This window comes from Alligator mississippiensis, chromosome 9, assembly GCF_030867095.1.
Source record: "Alligator mississippiensis isolate rAllMis1 chromosome 9, rAllMis1, whole genome shotgun sequence".
NCBI classification, from domain to species: domain Eukaryota; kingdom Metazoa; phylum Chordata; order Crocodylia; family Alligatoridae; genus Alligator; species Alligator mississippiensis.
In genome coordinates, this window is record NC_081832.1 from 27457103 (window position 1) to 27483852 (window position 26750).

Genomic DNA, 26750 nt, shown 5'->3' on the forward strand with positions numbered 1-26750 from the left:
CCCCCTGCTCAAAGCAGGACCAGCCCCAACTATTTCATCCCAGCCAAGGCTTTGTCTACCTGGGTCTTAAAAACCTCCAAGGGTGGAGATTCCACAGCATCTCTGGGTAACCTGTTCCAGTGCTTTACTACTCTCCTTGTGAGAAAGTTGTTCCTGATCTCTAACTTAAACTTCCTTTGCTGCAACTTGAGACCATTGCTCCTTGTTCTGTCATCTGCCACCACAGAACAATCTAACTCCATCCTCTTTGGAACCCTTCAGGTAGTTGAAGGCTGTTATTAAATCCCCCCTCTTTCTTCTCTTCTTCAAACTACATAAACCCAGTTCCTTCAGCCCCTCCTCAGAAATCATGTGCCCCAGCCCCCTAACCAGTAGTTTTGGTTCCCTCTGCAGGACTCTCTCCAATTTGTTCACATCCTTTCTGTAGTGGGGAGCCCAAAACTGGACATAATACTCCAGATGTGGCCTCAATAGTGCTGAATAGAGAGAATAACCTCACTCTGCTGGTAACACTCCTACTAATGCAGCCCAGTATGCTGTTAGCCTTCTTTCTAACAAGGGCACATTGTTGGCTCATATTCAGCATATTGTCCGCTGTTACCCCCAAGTTGTTTTTTACAGAGCTGCTGCTTAGCTAGTTGGTCCTCAGCCTGTACCTGTGCATGGGATTGTTCTGTCTTAAGTGCAGGACTTTGCACGTGTCCTTATTGAACTTCATGAGATTTCTTTTGGTCCAATCCTCCAATTTGTCTAGGTCTCTCTGAATCCTAGCCCTACTCTCCAGCATATCTAGTATTTCCTCCAGTTTGGTGTCACCTGCAAACTTACTGAGGGTGCACACCATCCCATCATTCAGAATGCTTCTCTTCACATTACGAAGGGGAGGATGGAGGATGTCCACAGCATTGTATAACCTATCCTGGCTCCTTTGCCTGTGCACAGCCATTTTACAGTGCTGGATATTGGGGCCCCAATTTATGTCATACCATCTGTATGCATCCTAGAATTGCCTTTGATACTACTAAATGGCTTTTGCACCTGGGGAACAAGTAGGGAGAGCCTGAGCTTGCTACTTGCTATCAGCTACTCATCATCATCTGCCTCAATTGCAGGATATACACAGTATATTCTTTGCAACAGGATGGGAGTAAGCACCTTCTGACATAATGCTGAATATATTGTCAGTGAGTTGGACACAATGGGCTTGATTCTCATGTACACTGAGTCCCTTGCCCCTTTCTCTAGCTATGAAAAATAAGTGTTCTTTATACCACCTCTAAAGCCTGTTCACAGTGCCAGAGCAGTAAAGCAGAACCAGACCCAACATTGATTAAAGCTTGTCCACACTTGAAAGTTGTTTTAGACTGATATGATATTTGCATCTACACCCAACATTTTTTGTTTCAAATCATCAGGTGTCTCAATGACTATTAATTAATCTCTTTTTGAAGTGAGATTTCCAGCCATGAGGTTAGTAAACAGATCTTCCCACTGCTATCATAGACTGCTTTATTGGGCTACCTGCATGCTTATTTGTGTGCTTTCTATTGCGCTGGGGCTTGATCAGATGTCACTTCCCCACTTAAATATCTGAACACAGCTAGTTGCTCATCTTTGAAATTCCAACTCATGACAAGTTCACACAACGACTTATAGATGGAGGGGTTGGATGTATTTAAGTCAATAGGCCCTGATGATCTTCATCCTAGGGTACTTAGGGAATTAGCTGGAGTCATAACGGAACCACTGGCACAACTGTTTGAGCACCCGTGGTGCTCAGGACAGGTCCCAGAGGACTGGAAAAGTGCCAATGTGGTCCCTATTTTCAAGAAGGGGAGGAAGGAGGAGCCAGGTAACTACAGGCCAGTTAGCCTCACCTCTATCCTTGACAAGACCTTTGAGAAAATTGTTAAGGACCACATTTGTGGGGGATCAGCAGGTAAAATAATGCTAAGGGGCAACCAGCATGGGTTCATAGCAGGCAGATCCTGCCTGACTAACTTGGTTTCTTTTTATGACAGGGTCACAAATGCTTGGATGAAGGAATAGAGGTAGATGTTATTTACTTAGATTTTAAAAAGGCCTTTGGCACAGTTTAGCACCCAGTTCTTATAAATAAACTAAAGAGTTGCAATGTAGATTATTACACAGTTCAGTGGATGGAAATTTGCCTTATGGGATGCACCCAGAAAGTGGTGGTGGATGGGTTGGTTTCTACCTGAAGAAATGTGGACAGCGGAGTCCCCCAAGGCTCTGTCCTAGGACCAGTACTGCTCAATATTTTCATTAGTGACTTGGATGAGGGAGTAGAAAGCACTCTCTCCAAGTTTGCAGATGACACCAAACCATGCGGAGAGGTAAACAAATTAGAGGGCAGGGAGCAAATCCAGGTGGCTTTGGACAGGCTGGGGAAGTGGGTGGAACAGAATAGGATGCGGTTTAACAAGGATAAGTGCCATGTGTTGCACCTAGGGAGGAAGAATCATCAATACACCTATAGCCTGGGAGGTACCATTCTAAGTAGCACAACCATGGAAAGGGATCTCAGAGTCGTAGTTGACTCCAGAATGAACATGAGTTGCCAATGTGATGATGTAATAAGTAAAGCTAACTGCACACTTTCTTGCATAAGTAGGTGCATCAAAACAGGTCTAGGGAGGCGATACTTCCCCTCTACGCAGCATTGGTCAGGCCGCAGCTACAGTACTATGTCTAGTTTTGGGTCCTGCACTTCAGAAGGGATGTAGATAACCTGGAAAGTGTTCAGAGGAGGGCCACTCACCTGGTTAAAGGCCAACAGGAAAAACACTGTGAGGACCAATTGAGGGACTTGAATCTCTTCAGCTGCCACAAGAGAAGGCTGAGAGGTGATCTTATGGCGGTCTACAAACTCACCAGGGGGGAGAGGGGGTGGACAGCAGGAAATAGGGGATAAAATACTTACCAGGGAACACACTGGGGCAATTAGAAACAATGGCCACAAACTGAAGGAGAGCAAATTTAGATTGGACATCAGGAAAAAATTATTTACACTGAGGGTTGCCAAAATATGGACTACGCTTCCAAGGGAGGTGGTACTGTCCCCTTCCTTAGAGGTATTTAACAAGAGATTGGACAAACACCTGGCTGGGGTCATCTGATCCCAGCACTCTTTCGTGCCCAAGGCAGGGTTTGGACTTGATGATCTAATAGGTTACTTACGACCCTAAAACCTATTAAATCTATATACAATACACAGCGCCAAAGAGGTGCCATACACAACTGCCATCTATAGCACTAAAGTCTGTACTTTCTGTCAGATAGTTGCTTTTTAGATAGATGGTACTGCTCTTTCATAGTTAGCTAATATACTTCTATGGCTTTTGTTTTAAATCATTGTAATAAATTAGAAACTAATTTTCTGTAAAACCTGCATTATGATGATACAAAATATGCAGCTTATGAAATAGGAAGACCACTGTTTGACATTTGACAGATAAAAAATTATGCAGGTTGGTCATATCCCCAAACAAAATATTTTGCATATTTTCAAGAGTCCACATATTGCATATTGTTAAGGAACATAAAACAACATTTAAGTACCATAGATACTCTAGATATCATGAATCTGGCATTTTAGTTGTGGGTAAATTTTAAGAGATTTTTATGAAGTCTTAAATCCCTTTCTAAATCTGTGTTTCAGACACCCCAGACTTCCTGATCTAATTTTACCTGTCACTTCAGGCAGTTTTATTGAATTTACTTTGTCTCCAGTATCAGAGGCACAACCAATGTATTGCAGTAGAGATTTTAATTCCCCCATGCTAGGACTGTGGCTGCAAAGTGACTAATCCAACAGTTCTCAAAATTTAAGATCTTTTAAAAACTCAAGGTCCTCTAACCATTTAATAGTTGAAATTATAATGAATTTTTATGCCAATACTATACTTTAAACCAAATCATGTATCACTGAAGTGTAGTGCTAGTGTGCACGTGTGCCACAGCTGAATCTATGTTAAAAAAAAAAACATAGCTTCACTCTCATTGTTCTAGTTCTTAATAAGTACTTAAAAATGTCTCTTCCTCTATATCTCTTCCTTCCTTTCCTACTTATTATGAAAAAAATGTTTAAAGCACTGGTTCCAGACCACTATGAGGTCTTAGATAAGTTGACTGCAGTAGGTCTGTGAATTATATTTGGAGCCCCCTACCTTTTTCAACTCAGAGTATTATTGTGAGAAATTTTGGATGTTGATAGCTTTGCCTTCCAAAAGGTTTAAGAAATTACAAGGGTATTTGGGTTTTATGTTTGAATAATTTACTGAGGAGAATTTAATTTGACTAGAATTTTTCTTGAGACTAGGACTGTTTCTTGAGACTAGGACTGTTTTCCCCTTGCCTTCCCTATTCTAGCTAGAACCTTCCCCATTCTGGCTAGGTTCTGTCTTAGCAATTCTGGCTACTTGAATTTATCCCACCATTTCAGTTAAATATGAGATGCCTCCTCCCTTCCTGACCTGCGCTGCTGCCTAGTGTTGTTTTTTTTATCTTTTCTGTTTGAGATGGCAGTATTTTATTGATGGCTGAAAGTATCCCCATACTTTATATACAACACACCATAAAAGAACATTATTAATATGGTAGATCTGAGTGCTCAAAAGTGAAGAAGTGGCAGAATTAAGATCAACAAGTGGCCTTAATTCAGCTCCTTTTGCCTATGGATTAGGAGACAGTGGCTGTGTCTACCTGAAACAATGTAGTTGTTACTATGCAATCATTTAGCAGTTGTATAAACGAGTACTAAATGACTGCGCAGTAGTGTCACTGAACAGCTTTTTTGTGATGCTGACTGTGCAGTAGCATAAAACTACTGTGCAGTAGCATCGCATCATGGTTTCTGCCATGCAACACTACTGTGCGTTAGTCACGGGCTACTGCGCAGTCAGTGTCTCACATAGATGTGGCTAGTGTTTATCACATGATTACAGACTTTTTTCCCCAGAGCCCTTTCTCTTTCAATGCACAGAATTGGTGATGCTCAGTTAATGAGAAGTTATTATTCATATTTAATTTTCTCGTTGTTCAATGTGCAATCTCAGCCATAATTTACAGTATGTTAGTTAAGCTTTGTTCTGCAGACAGAATTATTAATTTCCTCCTTGGCTTTTCTATAGTGTTTATCATTATCACATAGAAGCACTAAAATGTAGTACAGGATGGAAAGTCACAAGGCAGTAAGACCAGCCCCCCCTGCTATTGCAGGCAACTAAGTTATATAATCCCTTTTATGAATTTATTGAGTGTAATCTCAAAAGGAGCTGGATTTTTCCACATCACCAGTTAGGAGGTTGTTCCACAACCTCCCTGCTTTGATTTATAGAAACTTTTTGCTGATTTCCAACTGAAATTTATTTGTGGCCAGTTTACCCATTTGTTTTTGTGCCAACTTTGTCCTTTCATTTAAATAGCTTTTCTTTTTCCCTAGTGTTTGCTCCCATGATGTAGAACCATCTGCTCGCTGCCTTAGCTCTGCCTGACTAAACAAACCAAGCACTTTTATTCTCCTCCTATAAAATCCATTCCCACTCTCTTTCTAGCAGCCCTTCTCTTCATCTAGTCTAGCAGCCCTTCTCTTCATCTAGTCTGCAGTGACTTCATCTTTCTTGAAGACAGGTGACCACAACTTGATACAATATTCTGAGGGAGGTCTCAGCCATACTTTGGCAACAGCATTGTTAGTTCCCTATCTATACTGGAAATGCCTCAGCTGATCCATCCTAGGTTGACATTGTATCTGAATGTTTCACAAGCATGGATGTATTTTCACAACATCCTAGTGTATTGTTATTAGCAGATTGAGGCACAGAGAGATTAAAGTTAAAAGTATCCACTAATATGGAAGCCAGTTTAAGACACTTCTGTCCTGTGTTTTAACAATATTTAGTATAAATAGTACATTTACATTCAAATCATTACTCGCATGTTTCATTCACAGCTCTGACTGTTCAGAATTCCTACAAAACACCCCCCAGGGTATCAATTCAGGTACTGAGAAAATGAGGGACAGAAATTTAGGGTAGGTACAGATGTTCAAAAAGCCCCTGGCAGAAGTACTATATTGCACTTCACTTAAATTGCTATGAGTTAGAGTGGGAATGAACCAAACAGACATTCATGATTAATTTGAATGGGGGGGAGGGAGGGGAATGCTCCTACAGGGTGGAGATGGAGCCTTTTCTGTTTCCTCTCTGTGACATCCCTGGGGCAGGGCAGGGCTGGGCCACTGCTCGCCTGGAGCAGATGAGCATTGAATGAGGATAGCAAGCTGCCCAGTGAGGGGCCCCTGGGATCACAGCAGAAAGTGACCTATATTGAAGGAAGATGGATACAGTACAGACATTCAAAAAAGTGCTTTAACTTAAAGTGCTTTAGTCTAATACCATATCCATTCAGGATTAATTTAGGGCATTGACAGATGTGCAGCTCCCTGCTGTAACTCATGGTACTTCACAGAAAGTGTCATGAGTTACAGTGGCTGCTCCCCCTCCCCCCACCGCCACACACACACACACACACACACACACACACACACACACACACACACACACACACACACACACACACACACACACACACACACACACACACACACACACACACACACACACACACACACACACACACACGTTCTCTGTTGGGTTGTGGGGGGAGGGATTGAGCTCCAGTTTGGAGCTAGCTGTGTGTCTGCATGCCATCTCCCCTAGCCCTGCCCACCCTCCCTGGTGCTATCTTCAGGAGGGAAGGAAGGAAAAAGGAGGGGAGGGAGCTCGGGCTGGGGTTTGGCCTGCCTGCTCTTGAGGGTGGGGTGTGTGGATTGGGGAGGTCCCAATCCACCCACTCCACCCTCCAGCACAGGCTGGTCAAACCCCAGACTGAGATCCCTCTCTTCCCTTCTCCCCCTCCTATTCTGAAGACAGCTTTGCAGGGCGGGGCTAGGCTGATGCAGCCCAACCATACTCCTGACACACACTGACAGAAATTAAAGCAATTCTCTTTTGAGTGCCTTCATCTGAAGCTCATGTAATGAGGATTCAGACTGTCTCATATTCGGGCACCTTTAAAGTATTCTGCAGCCATTCACTTCTGTCAGGGCACAGCTGTAGAGCACTTCAGAGAGCTGATTGTACAACAAAGCATCAATTCTGTCAGCACCCTTTATAGTGCGGGTCCTCCATTTTTAAAGAGCTTTAAGTGCCATGAACATCTGTTTTGTTATGCCTTTAAAGTGCACTCTGCACACTTAACACGTGTTATGTATAATACCTGTATTTAGTAATTATCTCTAGTATTTGTGATTAGCTCTAGAAGGGCTTTCCTTTCTCTTCCTGCAGTGGAAATCTACTCATTTGCTGTACACCTTCCAACTACTGCAGCAGATGTAGCCAGGGCTTAAATGTATCAGTTTAGTTCACTAAATTACCCTGATTCCATCTTCAAAGCTTTGTCTGTTTTGTACACTAAGTGGACAAACCAGTATGTGACCAGGGATATAGGTTGTAGCCATGTTAGCCTAAAGGCAAAAGCAGTCAGAATTCTTGTGGTAGAGGCAATATCTTTTAATAGACCAGCTAAATCATTTTTTAGCAACTATCTAGTTGGTCTAATAAAAGATATCGCATCTAGCACAACAGTTCTGACTGCAGTATGTGACCATGCATTTAAAGATGACATCATAAGGCATATACACATGGAGCTCTGGCACGTCCTAGATTTTGACTATTTGACTTTAATAATTTTATTTAATGTAGGTGTATGTGTCCACAGAGGTGTGCAATTTCCTAGGTTTAAAAAAACATCAAACTGAGTAAACAGAACTTCCCATGTGTGGCATCCCATGGACACCCACATGGCTCATCAGCAGGGCTGGAATGTTTAGAACTGCAGTGCAGACACGCAAGCTAAACAAGTGACCAATAGTAGTATAAGATGTAGACATTGCCAGTTGGTTTAACAGATATTTATTGATAACAGAAGAATGGTGAAACTTGGCAATCTTGATTTTTATTCCATGTTCTGGAGTTCCTTGTCTCCAGTTGCTTTGTCTCCCTAATGCCAGTCTGCCCTCTTCCTCCTTCCCCCACCCCCAGCTTCTTATCTGATCTGTCTCTCTCCCACCATGGCTTTCTGGTCTTCCTCCAATGTACATGCCCATCCCCGCTGGCTCCCCATTGTAATTTCCTTCCCAGCAAAAGAAGGTCATTACCAGGTTTTCTGTCTTTTTGCTCAGCTAGTCTCAGCTCTCACTCCAAAGCTTTGATCCTCACCAGATCTTTCTCTCTCCTCCCTACTACCTCCTTCCATTTATGGTGCTCAGTTCCAGTCTGTATGCCCAATTTATTCCCAGGTCTTTGTTACAGTCTTCTCTCACACTGCCGCACACCTGCAGCTCCAATTATGCATGTAACCTGGTCACTTCCTTCTCTACACTTCTCTGACTGAGAGCAAAGGAGAGACAGGGTCCCAGATCTTCAGCTTAGGTGCAGCTCAGGACCTGGATTCTTCCTTAGTATAGCCCACAGCAACCCAGGGTTGCAAAAGCAGAGAAAGTCCTGCCCACTCCCAGGCTTCAGTGTGCCCAATGTGGCTGGAATCTATGAGGAATTCCACTGGAAAAGCATAGTAAGTCTCTACTATGATTTTTCAAAGACTTAAAACAGGTCCAAATTGAAAGAATTTTGATTGATCCAGTACAAACTGTAATCTTGTCATAGCCCATGTCTTTACCATTGCCAGGACTCACTAGAGAGTGCTGTGTGAAGCCTAGCACTCTGACTCCACTCACACTGTACCTCGATAGGGATGTTATGTAGTGAGGGTTGGCACTGGATTTATGACTCAGATACCTTGTTCCAGGTGGACACAAACTCTTAGACCAACCACAACTTCTTTCATTCAATAATAGGCAAACTTTATTGATACACAGTGATAGCAGATAAGAATAATGCGGGCAGAGCAAACAAAATAACCCCCATGAGTTTACTCATCTACCAGTGCTAGGGTTCACATAGCAAAGGTAAGCCTGACCAGTATGCAAGCTTTACTTTGTGGTTCTCTTTTGAATGTCAGATGTCAGCAGTCTTGGAGGTTGAGGGCAGAGGCCCACCTCTCCCAATGGTGTGGATGAGACGGGCAGGTGTTGTGTTCTCTGTCCATGGTGGCCTCAGGTTCCCCCCTCGTGGACCCTTTTGCTCCTCCTTCTTTTGTCTTCTTTCTCTCCTGATGACTCTTCATTTCTGGGTACCATTGATTGGTTTCCCTGTGGTCATCATACTATCCATGTTCTGTCCTGTCAGCATATCCCTTTGTTTCCACAAATCCATCACATGCATACATCTTAATTTGGTTATTTACCAGTGACTTAATTTGGGCATGCCCAGACTCCTAATTTGGTTCGTCCACTGACACTGGAAATCCCAGGAGCTCTGCAGCTGGGCACTGTGACACGGTGCCAATGTGGCAAGCCTGTGTTTTATTATGGATTTTCAGGAAACACTGTGCAAATTTCCCAGCCTGTTTGTCCCTTGGCCTCAGTCTGCCTTGAAGGCTGCAAAATTGTTACAAACAAGCTTTTTGAAACCAATTAACCTTTGCCATTCCCCTGAACCATTGTTTTAATGCAAAATCTACTTTACCTACAAGCCAGTTCCTAAAAGCAAACCTCTAAATATCATTTTCTAGCCATCACTCAGTTTCCTTAAAAGTGCTGGCCAGGTAACAGTGAGCTTATTGTTTCAGGTGTGCATATTGGCATGTGCTCAGTACCACACCTAAAGCAGCTGCCTTGCATCTGTTTTGGGATATAGCACATGTGGAATGGAAATTTCTTTCTTCACTGCAGTACTCTTGAGTGTGGTATAGAGACAATGTATACATACCTACAAAGGCCTCCATTGACCAAATTCTGGATCCCTTCTCCAGAAGGAGGTACCAGAGCATCACCAAAAAAAATAAAAATAAATAAAAGCTGTAAGAAAAAATGTGAGCATGAAGGCAACACTGTACCATCACCCCTTTTGACCTAAGCTATTAAATGAAACTTGGCATCTTGTAAGTAGTTAAGAGAAGCTGATGATGGAATGTTCATTTACTGTGAGTACACATAAAGTTCATTTCTCTAAGGACAGGAGCAATCAGACAGCAAAAAGCAGTTTCTTCATGTACAATCCTAGGGCAGACTACATTTGGCTGTGGTGGGGGGAGTGAGGGGCACCAGCAGGGCTGTTTGGGCCCATTTATTTTAATCATGGATTTTTTTATTTTTTTTTTGTAGGGGGAGGGCAGGGGGAACAAACAATTTGCAATTTTTTTAATCAGGGAAAACCAGGATTCCTGGTAATGACTCATTCTCACACACCCAGTCACATACATAAGATCTAATTATTCCCCAGCCCTTGTATCTGGGCCATGTGGTTCCATTCCATGGATCCTACACCAGCCTTTGCTATAGCATGTGATTTGAGCAGAGACTCCTGAGGCAATAAAAGGACCTAATTGCATTTTACATATATCCTGAATGAAGGGGTGCCCACCAATCTCAGTGAAGTTTCTTGAGCTTTTGGCATTACAGAATTTTTCCTAGTTTTATTCTCAGAAAGACCAAACTGTTTTGCCTGATGTTTTCTAGGGAAAAATAAGTTGAAGGCAGACATCCAGCATGGAAAATTTTATCTTAAATAGTTGAATCCTGTCAAAAATATGAAAAAGGCTGAAGTCTTGAAAAATGTTGAGCAACCTTAATAATAGGTCATGCTACCATCTCCTCCTTTGATAGTTTGCAAAGTGCTTTAAGATCCTTTGGGAAATATTGTTCTCCATGAGACAGAAAGCAAAAATGTAAGTGATCGTTATATTACATCAGCTTGAGAATGATGGTGAAAGCATTTTGATGGTGATGGTGATGTTACCACCTGACCATCTCTTTAAATAAACCACTTAAGATAACAATCAGCAGCGGAATTCTGACATGAAATTAGCTATCAGAAAATTTAACCAGCCTCAGTTCTCCGATTATTTCCTCTAATCTGATTTTTTTAATGGAGTATTTTACCCAGTTTTGGACTCTGCTGTTTAGGTCTGAAGTGGTTTTGATGCATGAACATACCTTAAATCCAGCAAAAGTATAGAAAACATTCATTTATGGCCATTAAAGAAGGGGTGTGCTTTTCTTTCCATGTCTTACAGACAGGGAAAGACTAATTCATGAATACAAGGCTGCACCATCCATTTCCACTTTTCCCATAAGACCTGAGGATTGGAAGCTGGCTTTCTCCAAGTATGGTGCCTGGCCTCACTGCTGGGATGTGGTCAGTGTCTGAGCAGGGACTGAAGGTTTTATACTTCTGTTTTATTTGCGGTTGTGCAAATAAGAAAATGTTAGTGGTTGGTTGGGGCTTCCAGTGAGATTCTGCAGCTCCCACTCCTGTCTCTGTCATACACCCATTAGGAATTTGGGAAATGGGCAGGCTGACTATCATTCCCCCTCTGCTCTTACCATCAGTACCCACCAAGCTTGGTGCTTCTAAAGAGGGGAGAAGGGAAGGGGAGGTGAGGAAAGTAGCTGTCTGGGAGATGACAGGGACAAAATAGGTTAAGGGTGGATCAAGGGGTTGTTCCCAAGCTCCTGTCTCCATCTGGAGAATGGGAAATAGCTCCATCTGTGTTACCGTTGATAAATAACATGTGCACTTGTTACCACAGTGGTATTTCCATGCTTGTCTTCAGAGAGTTGAATCAGTGGAGGCTGTAAGAGGGAAACTAGCAGGAAATGAAAAAGATAAAGATAAGAGAATGGCAGGGGTTCCTAGGGAAACCATCAGGGAAGCTATTAATTGGGGAATGCCCTGGTTACATTTATGCTGGCATGAAGTGTACTGGTCCTGAGATAAACCTAGGATCAGGGTGGCAGGAACAGACCAGTAGCAGCAGCTAGAGTCTGACAGAGACATACAGGGCATGAAGTGCATGGCTGTCCAGTCTCCCAGTCCAGAGACGGAGGTGACTGTGCCTAATGAAATGTACCAAAGCTTTCAAGGAAATTTTATATGGCTTGGGGATCGTGTAGATAGGACTTGGTTGTCTGTACCATTTGCTTTGTATGCCTCTAATAGATGGGGAATAAATCACACTTTGTTTCAAGAACGCTCTTTCAGAGTAATCAACTCACTGGTCACAGGGTGCTTACAGGTGCCAAACACTTGGGTGAGCCACAGTAGCATGGCTGTAAAGTGTTGTGCCAGATGAAGATCCAGTCCATAACCAGATGGATACCATGTTTCACCCTTTAAGAAAGGGGCAAGGAGCCAAATGTCACCTGAGCACATACCTTAGAGAGACTGAATGGTGTCTAAAGCACTGCTCTCCCTGGGATGGGACCACCCTGCCATTCTGCCCTTACCCTTTCTGGGTACACAAGATAACTCTCATGTTTCGGTTTGTATTGAGGTTTCCACACTTGCATAAATGGTGTGCCTAGAAATCAGCTCCTCTCTCTTGGCCCCTTTGTGTCAGGATGAAGGCCATTGCCCCTGGATCAACTGCAGTATCCCAGTGTTCCACTAGTGACTGATAGGGATGAATGTGGTCTCCAGCACATGGGAAGAGCCTGAGGCCAATTTGTTGGGAGCCGGCAAGGCTGGGTTGGTGGTAAGAAGTTCGAAAGCCAGAGCTTCTAAAAGTCTTTTTAACTTATAGTTCCTTCTGGGTGAACCCTACTTTAAAAATGAATTCCAAGGAGTGTTTCCATATTACTGAACAGACTACTAGCCCTACTGGTTTGAAACAGACTACAAATACCCATGATCTCCCTAGTCCCTTGGCATGTATCTCTTGTTTATCATTGAAAATGCTACCAAGAGAATCAGAATTATGGGATAATTTGTAAAAACAAGACAAAAACCAAGACAGGTTTAACATTGCTACCTGACCCTCTGCTCCAGAACAGCTGTTGCTCCCATTAAGATGGCTTGGAGTTGCAGCTGCTGAACCTTTCTCAGATTGATGCCCCTTTGAAAATTTGTGTGACTCGTTTTTAATAGCACTTTTAAAGACATACTGATGAGCAATATTTGAACTAAAGAGTTCAGCCATTCCCAGAACGCTGTTCTCAGCAGCTGTTTCTCTTGAGACCAGACTGATCATCTAACGAGAGTTTTTTTTTTCTTGCAGCAATTTAGAAACGGAGAAGTTGTGTGGTAAGTAGGCCAATGACTCCATGCTGCTAACAAGAATTATTCTCGACAGGTTATTTCACAGCTGTCCACTACAGGTTTTTATGCACCTTCTGCTGAAACATTGGGCACAGGCCACTGTCAGAAATGGCTTACTGGGCTTGGGCTGAATCCAGCCTGACAGTTCCAGTGTGTAAGAGGATGGTATCCTAAAAACTGTAAACTGAAGCGCATGGCTTTTTTCCCTTGGATGGGACATTTTGTCCCTTGGAAAAGAAATTGTGTTCTTTTTCATTTGCGCAAATCTAGAGTTATTTTACTGACTTCAGAGAGACTGACAGGAATAGTAGCTAAGAGCAAATCAGGATGTCATTATGTCTGGCACTGCCAATGGCTACTAGGTAGCAACAGAGCCTGACATTCATTGCTGGGCAGGGCCAAGGAGCAAAGTAAAGTTTTCTTAGGGAATAGTGGGCAGGTAAGCAGAGTTAGAAGGAACTGCTTTGGAATCTAACTGTGGTCTCCTCTCTCATTCAGATTATTTCTCAACATACCTTGGAGAATACAGGAATGTGCTTTCTGCTTTGGAAACACTGAACACAGCTGTCCTCGCGGCTATGGATAAAACCAAACTGGTAAGGATGTGACAGTACAGAGCTCTGCATTTACAGTATGAGGTGGGGCTGTCCAAGTGGTGGCCCATGAGGGGTTACTCCCCAGGCTCCTGCCTGGGCACCACTCCTCACATTACTCCAGCTCTCCCTTCCTTCTCTGGCTGCTGCTTCCTGCCTCCACCCCAGCAGAAGGGGCCATCCTGTGAGCTGAGGGTGAGTATGGGGCCATGTGTAGGGGTAGGGGGGAGGGAAACAGGGTCATGTATGGGGGACTGAGCCCATGTGGTGCAATGATAGGGGGCACACTGTGCAGTAGAAGAGGGGGTGCCCACAAGGGGCCAAAGTGACTCATGCTCACATCCCCACACATTCCAGTGGGGGTAGGGTGGGAATTGCACTCATGTGCCCACACTATTCAGTGGGGGGTTGGGATGCCAGGTGCAGCAGTGGGCTGGGGCCTGCATGTGCATGCGGTGCAGCTGGGGGGTGGAGGGAGTGTCCTATATGGCTTGCCTTGTGCTGCACATACCATGTGTGGCCCCTGTTGGTGCTACCCCCTGGGGCATGTGGTCCCCAGGGGCTTATATGTTGGACAGTCCTGATATGGGGAGTATAGAGTACTTTGGTGTGATGGAGCCTACATGTTTGCATGTAATGAGCACTGGAACCTCGACTTCTTGGTGGAAATGTCTGTCCATGCCTCTGAGAGTTGGTCATATTACTAATAATTGATTGGTGTGTATAGGTACATGCACCATTGCCCTCTGCTGGGTGACATTCAGACTTGTTTCCAGTGTTTTATAGGCCATGAAATGCCAACAGCCAGAGAAGGTTCTGAGTCTGTGTGGTGTTTTTATGAGGCTAAAGATATTAGTTCTGTCATTTCTGTCTTCAGGATGACGCTGTGGTATGTGTACAACACAGGAACAGTGGTTAAAACCTAGGTGGCCACAGAATTGGTGTCAGAATTGGAAAAATTAGTTACAATGAGCTGGCAGTACCTCTAGGACATGGCAAAGTGTGCTCTCTGTCACAACCTGTGGGCAACAAACATTCTTGTTAGGATGAAATGTCTATTTCTGAAGTGTCTGAAGGGGATCATCCAGTCCAGTCCCCTGCTGTGGCAGGCAAAAGTCACAGCATGGACCTGTACACACATGGTCAGAAAGCACATGAGCAGTCTGGGTGGTAGAGCAGGCAGGGCAGGGACTTCATGCATTTTGGCCCAAAGGTGCTGCTGGCCTGTGGATGCTGGAGAGACTTGTTTGGATTTTTATTCTTACAGGATTCCTGCAGCAGTTGTCAAAGGTAATATTGCTATATGTGTGTGTGGGGTTGAGCACTATGGCAACAGCATGTCCCATACCTACCCACCTGCTCCTGCTGTGATGCACCAAATCCAGAAATATCCTGTTGAGGCCACTGTGACTTGCCCCTCTGTGACCATCCTTAGAGCAGCTTGTAGCAGCCTCACCAGTGTCTATCTGGGGTTGGAGCATGTGAAGGGGAGAAGGTAGGCTTGGAATCATCTCAGCCAGAGCATGCTCTCATTGCACTATAGGCACAGTTGGAGAGACAGAGAAAGTGAGAGGATCTTTTATTTTTTATTTAACTTTATATATTAATGAACCCAGCTTATAAAATAACAGATCCAACATTCAAAAAACACACCCAGTCCCCTAAAACATGCACAGACTTATACCGGTCTCCCACCAAATAGTACTACCACAACCCAAATCTATGTCCACAGAAGTTTTGTGCTCTTTTCCCCTCCTCCCAATCCGTTAACAGCTCCTCAGTGCCTCCACTGATGTTAACATTTGTCTATATACTAATTCACTCCTTCCTTTCCAGAACTCCACAAAATCAAAATTCCAGTATCCACCACTAATCTCTACCTACAAACCTCAAATACATTCCCAAATGTTAGCTCATATAGCTTGAGCTTCTGCATTCAAAAAATGTCTCAAACTTTCTGGGTTGGGGAAGGAAAAGATTCTTTTTAGCAAATTCCAAACATTTCTACCAGATTTCCACATCTCATCTGTAGAACACTGATTTGATAGGACAGCTTTTCCATTACCAAAACTTCCCAAAAAATTTGAAACCAGTCTCTGATTTTAAAGGTGTCACTTCTTTTCCAGGCTTTTGCAACTGTATTTCTTGCAGGCACCGGAAGATGAATGATCAATTCCCTATGGCACTTACATGTTGCTCTTTTATAGCTGCAAGTGCCCTTATTTAGGAAGCAATGGGTTTTTTTTGTGATGTCTTCAGTGGACCAACTGTATAGATGCTAAACAAACATTCAGGCATGAAGAAGAGCTTTGTGTCTGAAAGCTTGTCTAACATCTCTCCCAACTACACAGTTGGTCCAATAAAAGATCTCCAAAAGAACCATTGTTTCCTGCATATTTCCTAAATCATCACAGCTACAACAACACTCCAACTCTTCTTTAGGAAGGGGGAGGTTTGTGTCACCTGCTAGTGAGGACATTGCCATCTCTCTTGTATCTCAGAAGATTGTATCCATGCTGGAAAGTAGAGCCTGAGAGTTATTTTAGCCAGGCAGGGGATAGGAACATACTGTGAGACCTAAGATTTGGGTATGCATAAAACCCTGCAACAGTGAGTTCTAAATGCCAGCTGCTCAGACTGAGCTGCTTGTGAATGAGTTACAGGTTAAACAGATTCACAGAAAGGGTCTAGTAGATCACTTCAGATAGTGACCTAGTTTGAGAAAACCACAAGCTACTGAAGAAAACTTGCAAATGCCAGAAGTTCATTGGGTGCTTTCCTGGCAACAAACCATCACTGAGCTCTGTTCCTATCATCTGTGCTTTACTCCTTGCTGTGGCTATTATCCTCCTCTCTCATGGCTGGAAAGCAAATCTGTGACTCTTAAGTAGGCCAGGCAGCCTGGGCCCCGTTAAAGCCTGTGGGCTGAGCAGTAGTTGCTGCAGCAGAAAGCTCTCCATATTAAACAATTCTTTGAGAAAGACACGGTGAATAATGGATGGGGTGCTCCCTGGACAGTGAAGTTTTATATCCTAAGTGTGTAAAATAGTTTAACTTTGTGCTCTAGGGCTTATTCCATTTTATAGCTGCAATATAGAATGTCATTAATGTGCGGGCTGGGAGCGGTCCGAGGCCCTCGGGGGCGCGCAGCGGGCTGTGGCCAGCAGCCCTGGCACGCGGGTCGGGGAATGCAGGCCGGCGGACTAGAATTAGGCACGGACGCTTAGCGGTTGATTAAAGATTATTTTACTTACACCGTAGATGGTCGCGGTGCAGGCAGGAAAACTTGCTTGAGTTGCAGTTACAGACAGGAAAGAAGAAAAGCGGACAAGAGTTCCTTCCACGCGAACTCTAGCCCAATCCGGTTGAAGGCTCTAAAAACGTGAGCCCATCGTGTCAACCGAAGAAAACAACTCAGAGAAGAGCTCTGGATACACTCACACGAAGTTTGCTAGGCTCTGTGGAACTTGCGCGCAGGGAAGGGGTTCATCGAGGGATCGTTCGGTGATGGGCAGAGGCCAGAGGTTGATCAGACCCCTATAGCCTTCTCAAGGTATACGCTGGGTTCGATAGGCTCCACAGCGCTTAGAGTTCTTCACAAGACGTGAAGCCCTCCTCCTCCAGATGGTTGTGGAGTCCTCCCTTGCGGGGTTCTCCTCGGAGTTCTCCGACTTGGGCGGAAACCGCTCAAGCCTCTTATACGGCTAGCAAGCCAATCCCTAGCTGCCGCATGGGAATAATTTAGAACTGGCCAATAGTGGGACACAAATTTGCATGCGAATGGCGGGAACTCCTTTGCACCATGCATTTCTCTTTGCAACTGAGAAATGCACCCTGCAAAGAAAGCTCCGAGTGGCGGGAAATAATTTAGCAGTGCCGAAGCACACACAAACAAAATCACACCCCTGGGTTGTGACAATTAACAGGGGCCTTCCTTTCCATTTAACACAAAACTTGCCAAAATCATCATGAAATAGATTAGTGAATGTGTGTATGCAAGGCCTTATTACAGAGTAACTTTAGGCATCTTCTGGAGCTCTTAACCCCTGGACTGGCTGCTCATTAACACACTTTAAGTGCCTTAAAGCATTTGTCTTAACAGTATACCACTTCAGGGTTGTATTCGCTCTAATCCACCTAATTTTGCTCCTGTTCTATTAACTTGTGGCCACTCTCCACAGCTTTTCCATCCAAGTTGAAGTCTTCCAGCATCCCAGGATCTAATGGGCGAGCAGGGAAGCTGGGGCACATGGTCTCGCCATGAGCAGAGTGAACCAGTTGGAGCAGGTGAGAGGGCACCACCTCCCCTCTGCTGCTCACACTGGCTCTGCTCCCAAGAATAAAGCCAGGAACAGCTGGTGTGAGATGCAGTGGGAAGGCAGTCCCCGACCCCAGACTAGCTTGCTGGACTAGGAGCAGAGCCAGTCTGGGGAGTGGTGGGAGACACTGCAGCTGCAGTACTTGCTCTGCCCAGCAGGAGCATCGAGATTGTACTTCCCTTAGCTCAGGGGTGGGCAATTATTTCAGGCGGAGGGCCGCTTACTGAGTTTTGGCAAGCCATCGAGGGCCACATGACAGGCAGTCAGGGGCAGCTAAATATTAATTTTCTAAATTTTTTAGGGGCCCTGCAGGCCAGATAAAATGGCCTGGCGGGCCGCATCCGCCCCCCGGACCGCATTTTGCCCACCCCTGCCTTAGCTCCTAGCTGTGCCCCTACTCACCAAGCCTCTAGTGGCAAGTCACAGCTGTGCAGGTGAGGGGCAGGAAGAACAGGTTTTTTGCCTTACCGTGTGACTGCTCCACTGAGCTGATTAACATTTGTTCTTACATTTTACAGGGTAAGGTCTCAAGCCCCAGAGAGAGCAAGAGACACACTATTTTGCATTTGTGGCAGGTTGTTGTGACTGTAGTGTGGATATACCCCCGCAACCTTTAAACTAGCCAGCGCAGTTGCTGACAGAATCTGCTCACTATGAGCTAACAAGCAGGGTATTTACTCTGCTTCTTGACCATATCTTTCAGCCCATGCTGAACTCTGTTTTGATGTTCTTAGTACCCCTTAACCACATAGCTACCTGAACCTGAACTAGTTAATTGCATGGGAATATAAGCTACAGTTGCTGCAAGTAGAAGAAGGGTGGTTGTGTGTGCTGAGAGATGGAGTGAGAGTGAGAGTGCATGTGTTTATTTCCAAATCAAGTTGTGCTTCATGTAAAGTTTCTTCCAGTGCCGAAAGAGCTACTGGTCAGTGCCTCCTCTCTTCCAAGGAGAGTGGAAAGGGTCTCCTACCATTTCTCAAAATCAGGCCACAGGGACATCAAGTTAGAGGCCCCAGCACTGGGCCACTGTAATTCAGAGACCACTTTAGAAAAGCAAGACCTGAATGACTTGTTAAGTATACATACAAAAAACTAGAACTCTTGGGTCCAAAATGATACCTTTTATTAGAGCAACTGGAAAATGGCAAGAAAATTGTCCTTTTCTGCAAGCTTTCGGGATCAAAGTCCCTTCATCAGGCTCTGGGAAAAGTGTAGATGGTACAAGATGGTAAAAAGTCCCCATAGGTAGGAAATAAACTTCATTTTCGCACAGAGGGAGCTGAAGATGAAAGGTTGTCCCTCTAGATCCATGACTCTGTCTTTGTGAACTGTGTTGAGTAGCTCTTTGATGTGTTGATCAGATAGAATTCCTTCCCTAGAGGTGTCAGATGGCAGGCAGGGAGGTAAAAAAATACTTCCTTGTTCTGCAATGAAGTTTAAAATCCAAAATTGGCTAAAATTCAGCATCTTCCATGTTTAAGGGGTATACTTGGTGGCCGTGTTGGTCTGAGACAAAAAGACATACAAAAAACTAGAACTCTTGGTTCCAAAATGATACCTTTTATTAGACCAAAAGGAGAATGGCAAGAAAATTGTCCTTTTCCGCAAGCTTTCGGGATCAAAGTTAAGTACCACACAGCACATCAATGACAGGAGTAGAATGGGTGTCTTGGTTCCTAGCCATGGATTTTCAGCAGCAGACAACAGTCCTTCCCAACAGACAAACGGTTAATTTTGAAGTGATTGTTCAGAAACAAACCAATTAACTGTAGTACACATCATGGTGATTTAGAGCTCTACACAGAATTCCACATCTCGGCTCCATCTGCCATCCACTGTTCCTTTTAACATCAGTAAAAAAAGAAGCAACAGGCAGAAATATGGAAATATGCAAATCCCTGTATTCAAAAAGGCCCTGCATACAGCATATGCCTGCACTCAAAAAGATGCTGACACCTGCTGCCCACATGCTGGCAGGAACAAGGCACTTGGAATTAGAAGAACAGCTAGCAGTTATGCTACTGAGCTGTTGTCACAGTCACTCGTTTGGGCTGAAGGGAGGGAATCATTCACAATAGGTGTCAGTCACACAGGCCTCGGCTTGTTTCAGTCTGGGTAGAAATTAGGTAGCTGACTAGGTAGCAACACAACCTGCACTTCTGCACACCACCAGAGGAAGAAACAACAAGACAAAGTAAAGGAGAAGTAGATGGTGAAGGAAGAGAAGGAGGGAAGTATACCCCTCCCTCTCCCACCTCTCCCTTGACCCCCAGTCATAAAGATTCAGGTGACCCTAAACATACATCCTTTCTCCTTTGCTGCTTTTTGCCAGTAGGAGTGAGTGATATACATGGAACTGGAGAGCTCTTGACACTTTGCAAGATAAGGCCATTGATTTGCATGTTGCTGTTGAGTGATTTAGACTCCAGTAAAACCAACCAAACCTCTCTGTCCCTTGTGTGTAGCAGGAAAAATAACTAAGAGCATGTGTAGACAAAACAAGGGGAATCTGTGCATGACACTTTAAAGCAGGTTAAATGCTTTTGTACTACTTTAATGGTGTTGGTGTTTGCACATGTCAGCGACATATTGCACATTAATTCCAGCTGCTATAGCACATTCAGTGGCGTAATGCACCTTAAATGACTTTGGGGCGCGACAAACTAAAACACCTCCGAGGAGTTTTAGTTTGTTGCCCTACAGCCACGGAACGAAGCACTGGGCTCCATGCAGCGCAGGGACTGTGCAGGCAGCCTGGCAGCAGCCAGGGAAGGCAGGCTCCACCAACGGGGAAAAAGAAAAAGCGGAGAGCCTGATTCCCGCCACCCCCCACCCCATCCCCTGGAGCCTGCCTGTCTGCATGAGCTGTGCAGGAATTCATGCTGGTTGCCCTGCTACATTATTTTTCCCGTTAGACTCCCACAAATATGATCCTTCATAAGTCTTTTCAAAGACTTTTCCAAGGATGGAGGTGAGACTGACTGGCCTATAATTACTTGGATTCTCCGTCCCCCTCTTCTTGAAAATAGGGACCACACTGGCCCTTTTCCAGTCGTCTGGGACCTGACCCGAGTGCCATGAGCACTCAAACAGCCATGCCAGTGGTTCTGTTATGACACTGGCCAATTCCTTCATACTCTTGGATGCAGCTCATCCGGGCCTGCTGACTTAAACACATCCAGTTCATCCAAGTAACTCTGCACCAAGTCAGCGTCAACAGTTGGTGGGCTGGTGTCCCTCTGATGTCCGTCTAAGAACCCATTAGGAGATTTATCTTGACCCCTGTTCAAGAACATCGAGGCAAAAAACTCATTGAATAGCTCAGCCTTGTCCCCCGTCTGTCACGAATTGCTCCTTGTTCAGTAGGGGTCCTATGCTGCCCTGCACCTTCCTTTTACTTGCTAGATACCTAAAAAAATACTTTTTGTTGTCTTTAATTTGTGTTGCCAGCCTCAACTCTGTACTTGCTTTGGCCTTTCTAACTGCCTCCCTGCAGGTGCGGGCCAAGTAGGTATACTCTTCCTTGGTAGCTTCCCCCTGGCTTCCACCACCCATATGCCTTCTTTTTTGCCCCTAGGCTCCCCTGAATTTCCCTGGTTAGCCAAGGAAGTTTTTTCGCTCCTTTTCCCTCGTACTGAGGTCATCTCCCTCTGTGCCCAAAGGATGGCTTTCTGTAGAAACGACCACCCTTCCTGGTCTCCCATCTCACCAGTACTCCTATACTGCAGTGTGTCATTGATTAAGCTCCTAAGCACACTGAAGTTAGCCTTCCTAAAGTCAAGCACTTCCACCCTACTAGTTACCTTACCCACCCTCTGCTGTATGGTGAATTCGATTGATTGGTGGTCACTGTCCCAAAGGTGACCACGAACTTGCAGCTCCCCTACCAGGTCATCCCCCATAGCCAACTCCAACTCCAGTAAGGCAATTCAAAAGGATGTGGAGAAGCTTGAGGGAGTCCAGAGAAGAGCCATGTGCATGATCAGAAGTCAGGAAAACAGACCTTATGACAACAGGCTGAGAGCTATGGGGCTCTTTAGCCTGGAAAAGCGCAGGCTCAGGGGTGATATGATGGACACCTATAAATTTATCAGGGGTGACCACCGGTATCTGGGGGAACGTTTGTTCACTAGAGCACCCCAAGGGATGACGAGGTCAAACAGTTATAAACTACTATAAGACCATTTCAGGCTGGACATAAGGAAGAATTTCTTTCCTGTCCGAGCCCCCGAGGTCTGGAATAGCCTGCCATTGGAGGTGGTTCAAGCACCTACAATGAACATCTTCAAGAGAAATTTGGATGCTTATCTTGCTGGGATCCTGTGACCCCAGCTGACTTCCTGCCTTCAGGCAGGGGGCTGGACTTAATGATCTTTCGAAGTCCCTTCCAGCCCTAATGTCTATGAAATCTATGAAATCTATGCAATCTATGAAGTAAGCCCCCTGCTTACCAAAGCTTGTGCTATACATCTCTGATTTAGTTTGTTTATAAAGGTGCAAATCTACCCTGCCCCCTACCTTAATAAGATTACCCAGCTTATCTCCTTTTCTCAAAAGCTGTGAGGTCTATGGATATAAAAGTGCTCTGTAACAAAAAAGCAATATTATGAAGCCCATTTTACAGGTAGGAAAATCAAAACACAGAAAGGTTGCATTGTAGGGCTACTTCACTTGACCTGGGACAAGTGACATTACCTGCCTATACCTCATTAGTAGCACTCACAGTGCTTTCATTCTCCACAAGCATTTCCATGAATAAAAACACACAAGCTGATATTCCTCCAAAGCTAGCAAAAGAGTTTCATATGCATCTTGCTGCTGGTGCATAGCAATAAATCACAGAATGATGCTGGTTGTGGGAGAAATCCCAGCTCTGCAGAAGATGAATATATCTGTGCTTTACCAGAAAAGTGAAAGGTGTCTTGAAAAATGGAAGTTGAAATCATTCACTTTTATTAACGTGTTACCCAAGAGACTTATTTACTGTCTGTGGAAATGAGTTGGTTTTGGTTTTTTTCTCCTTTATAACAGCTAATTATTTTAAATGAAACTGCAAACAGATTGTTGTCCTCTGGTAAAATGGAGAGTGACATCCCCAGACTGGCCTGAAGAGAACAGTCATCACAGCCATATAGAATAGCAGCAGGTGCCTTAAAAACATGCAAGGGCTTGTGGGCCAGTTGACAGAACACGGATCTATGAGACTGAGGGAACAGCTTCCCTTTACAGTCTTCCATGTTGGCCTGATTTACCACAAGGCATTTATCTTTTCAAGGCTGTACTTCTGTGCATGTTATTTGCTTAAACAGCAGTGGTCTAATGACCAATGTGTGGAACTACCATAACTAGCTGTCCACTCTTCAGCACTTAGGGTGAATTTCACTTTAATGGATAAAGAATGCATGTGGTCTTTTCCAGTAGATAAACTCAGCAGGAGCAATTACTGTTGTATAACAGGATGTTCAGACCTTTACAACTAGTAAGAACCCTCCTAGGGCAGCTCTACCCTCTTCGAGGTTTGCCTTAAAAAACACTAGTGATGCAGGACACAAGATAACTGAAAAGGAGGAAGTGGTCTCAAGGCCATGAGTATGGGGTTCTGTTACCAGATTTGCCCATTACTTTGGGGTGTGCTCATTTATTAGGGATAGTTTCTAGGGTCTTGGTAATTCTGTCAGTGAGCTGCTTGCGTTTCTATACGGAGCTGTATCTCTCCCTTCTGCAAGCCCTCACCCCCAATGGAGCTATCTTGCAGGACTCAATCTCAATGGGGCTGGGTTCCTCCAGTCACCAACTCAGTCATACACACAAACACACACAGATTAACGTGACACGCCTGACCTGGCCGGGTTGATCAGCATGGACAGGCTGATACCCTCATATGCCAAGAATCAGTTCATCAGAGCAACAATAAACTGCAGTCAGACACAAGCACACAGGTGAACAGAATCCCTCTGAATCCGGCTGGGTGTCCAGCTGACACCCTCGTGGGCCAGCATTCAGTTCATAAGGGCACGTCTGAGTCAAACTGGGACAATCAGCCTGTGCAAGCTGATCCCCTTATGTGTTTCAAACTCAGCATGTCCCAATCTTTGGCCTCTTGATGAGCAGACCCCACAGTATTTTTGGGCTTCACAGGGATCTTTAGCTTAGGTAAAAGAAGCGTTGCTGCAGACCACGGGAGGAAAGAGAAGCAGAGAGGAAAAATATACCCAGTTACTACCAGTTTGACTATAAAAGTTATTTATTGTTAAGTATATGAAATATATAATGGTACTAATAGTAATAGACATGCAAAAGAAAAACAAATACAAACAATTAGAGTACTACCCTGGTTTCACTAAGTATTTGGGGAAACTTAGCTCAAGCTTAACTAATACAGTTCAGGTTCAGAAGTTTATGCCTAGAGAGAAAAGAGAGAGAGAGCGCTGGGATCTCACCAGTCCAAGGTACTCAGGCTGCAGAGCTGACAGGCACAGTCCTTGAAGGGAGATGATCTGTTCTTCCAGCATCCCAAGAACAACAGGGGATGGTGTCAGCACAGGAGTTTTCTTCTTCTCTTTGAAGCACCTCTCTCTTCTTCTTCTTGAAGCACACACACTTTTTACAGATTTGTATACCCTCAGTTCAGCTGCTTCGAAGCATCCTTAATTGTGTAAATCATTGTCTTTTCTATTGGCAAGGGGTTATCTGGTTTGGACCATCTCAGGAAACTGATTGATAATCAGGAAACACTTAAGATTAGGGAGTAACCCAAATACTTGGGAGCCAGCTTGAAATTCCTATGGATGGCAGATATACTGATGGGATATCTCATGGTTTCTTCAGGAACAATAGATAGCTTGCAGCATCAGTATTTTGGACTTTTACTTGTTGTGAACAAGCCTCAGCTTAGCATGACTTTTCCAGATCTTACTATAGTCTTTTAACAGACTTAAGACAATTATTGCGGTGTTCATAACCTTTTGTGGAGAGGACTCCCACCAGTCGTCTCAGGAAAAGTATGACAACACCTGTGATTAGGGCTCCAACGGGCTGGACGATGTGATGAACCCATAACCATTGCTCAAATGTTGCCCATACCCCCTCTGACTCGGTCTCTTGCCTCAGCATTCACTAACCCGGCAACCGAGTTTTAGTCAATCAAGTTTAAATAGGCCTCCCATACTGGGACCGGGGAATGTACGGCCCAAGATGCCTATTAAATTTAGAGGTGTGTGTGTGTGTCTGGGGGGGGGGGGGAAAGTCCTTAGCAAATCCAGATTAGAACTGGTCTGATAAATGCTGAGCTGGGTGTGTGTGAACATAGGTTGATTAGCATTTGGAGCACAGATTCCCCATCATACAGTGCTCCCCTGCTTCTCTGGTCCCAGAATTCACTGCAGTCTCTGCTTCAGGCTTTCTGTTCTCCATCTCTCATGTAAATGAATGGTCATCTGGTTCCATCTCGGATGCAAATGAGACCAAGGGCAGTTGTTTCACTCTTGTCACCCTTATCTGGAGGGTCTTAGGTGTGTCTTCCACTGCATCTTAATCAGTTTCGTTTATGTAGAGGAGGGGAGGGAGCAGGGTGAGTCCTTGTGAGTCAGACAGACTGCATCCTGTGCCAGGGTTGCCCAAGAACACACAGCTGAGATGTAACAGTTCATAAAGTCACCCATTCTAGTGAACATGAATGCCATGTGCCCCCGGAGGCTGGAGGGCAAGGCAATCTCCCACAGGCAGCAGCGGTGGCGGTGTCAGCAGTGGGGGCATGGCGATGGTGAGCGGCGAGCTTCCACAGGTGGCCACGATGGTGTTAGTGGCGAAGGGGGGCAAGCACCAACCATCGATCAGCGACCACCCACAGACACTGCCAGTGGTGGCAGCCAGTGACAATTGAGAACTGCCCGCAGACACTGCCAGTGGTGTTGGCGGCAAGGGTGTTGAGGTTGGCTAGCGGCAACTGCCCACAGGTGCTGCCAGCAGTGTCGGTGATGCTTTTTGCAGGGGTTGTACCACCAAGCTCAGGGGGTGCACATGCACCTGCACGCACCCACTACGCATTGCCAATGCTAGTGAACTTGGCTTTAAGGCCCAGGCTACTATCCAATCAGTGGGACGTGCTGGAATCCCCCTTGGTCCTCTAAGTAAGTTAGCTTTCAGGACCAGGAAGGCAAAGGAGCATGGGAGCTATAGTTCCTTCTAGCAGAGATGACAGCAACCCTAGCTTAGAGCAAAGCACCCTAGGGAACAAAGGAGAGAGACATAAAAAGTTGGGCATCTCCAGAGATAAAGAAGGTTGTAGGTTTTGGCTCATACAACGATGTTCCTTTGTACAACCTCTGAGGCAACCACCCCTGTATAACTTCCCAGGCTGATTTAGTATTCTGGACAAACTAGAATAAAGCCCAACAGACACACTAGAGTAAAGCCTTGTGAGGGAGACCCCACACACCACTGAGAAATAAGTCCTGTCCACTTGTTCCTGCCCCTTTCATGTATGTGCCTATGCATTTCTGAAGTAGGCAGCTCAGCTTGTCTCTGAGCATGAGCCCCAGCACCACACTCAGGTTCTCTAACTTTGGGTGCTTGAGCCTGCTGCCAGATGTGCA

General features: G+C 44.8%; 1 protein-coding gene across 1 annotated transcript in view; it reads left to right on the plus strand.

The window, feature by feature from the left end:
* The window catches only part of NECAB3 (N-terminal EF-hand calcium binding protein 3), a 168824-nt gene that overhangs the window by 82855 nt on the left and 59219 nt on the right, over positions 1-26750 (plus strand). The window contains exons 4-5 of the mRNA XM_019482342.2: positions 13204-13229; positions 13743-13840. Of these exons, the coding sequence (XP_019337887.1) occupies positions 13204-13229; positions 13743-13840 (124 nt within the window). The remainder of the gene's footprint in view (positions 1-13203; positions 13230-13742; positions 13841-26750) is intronic.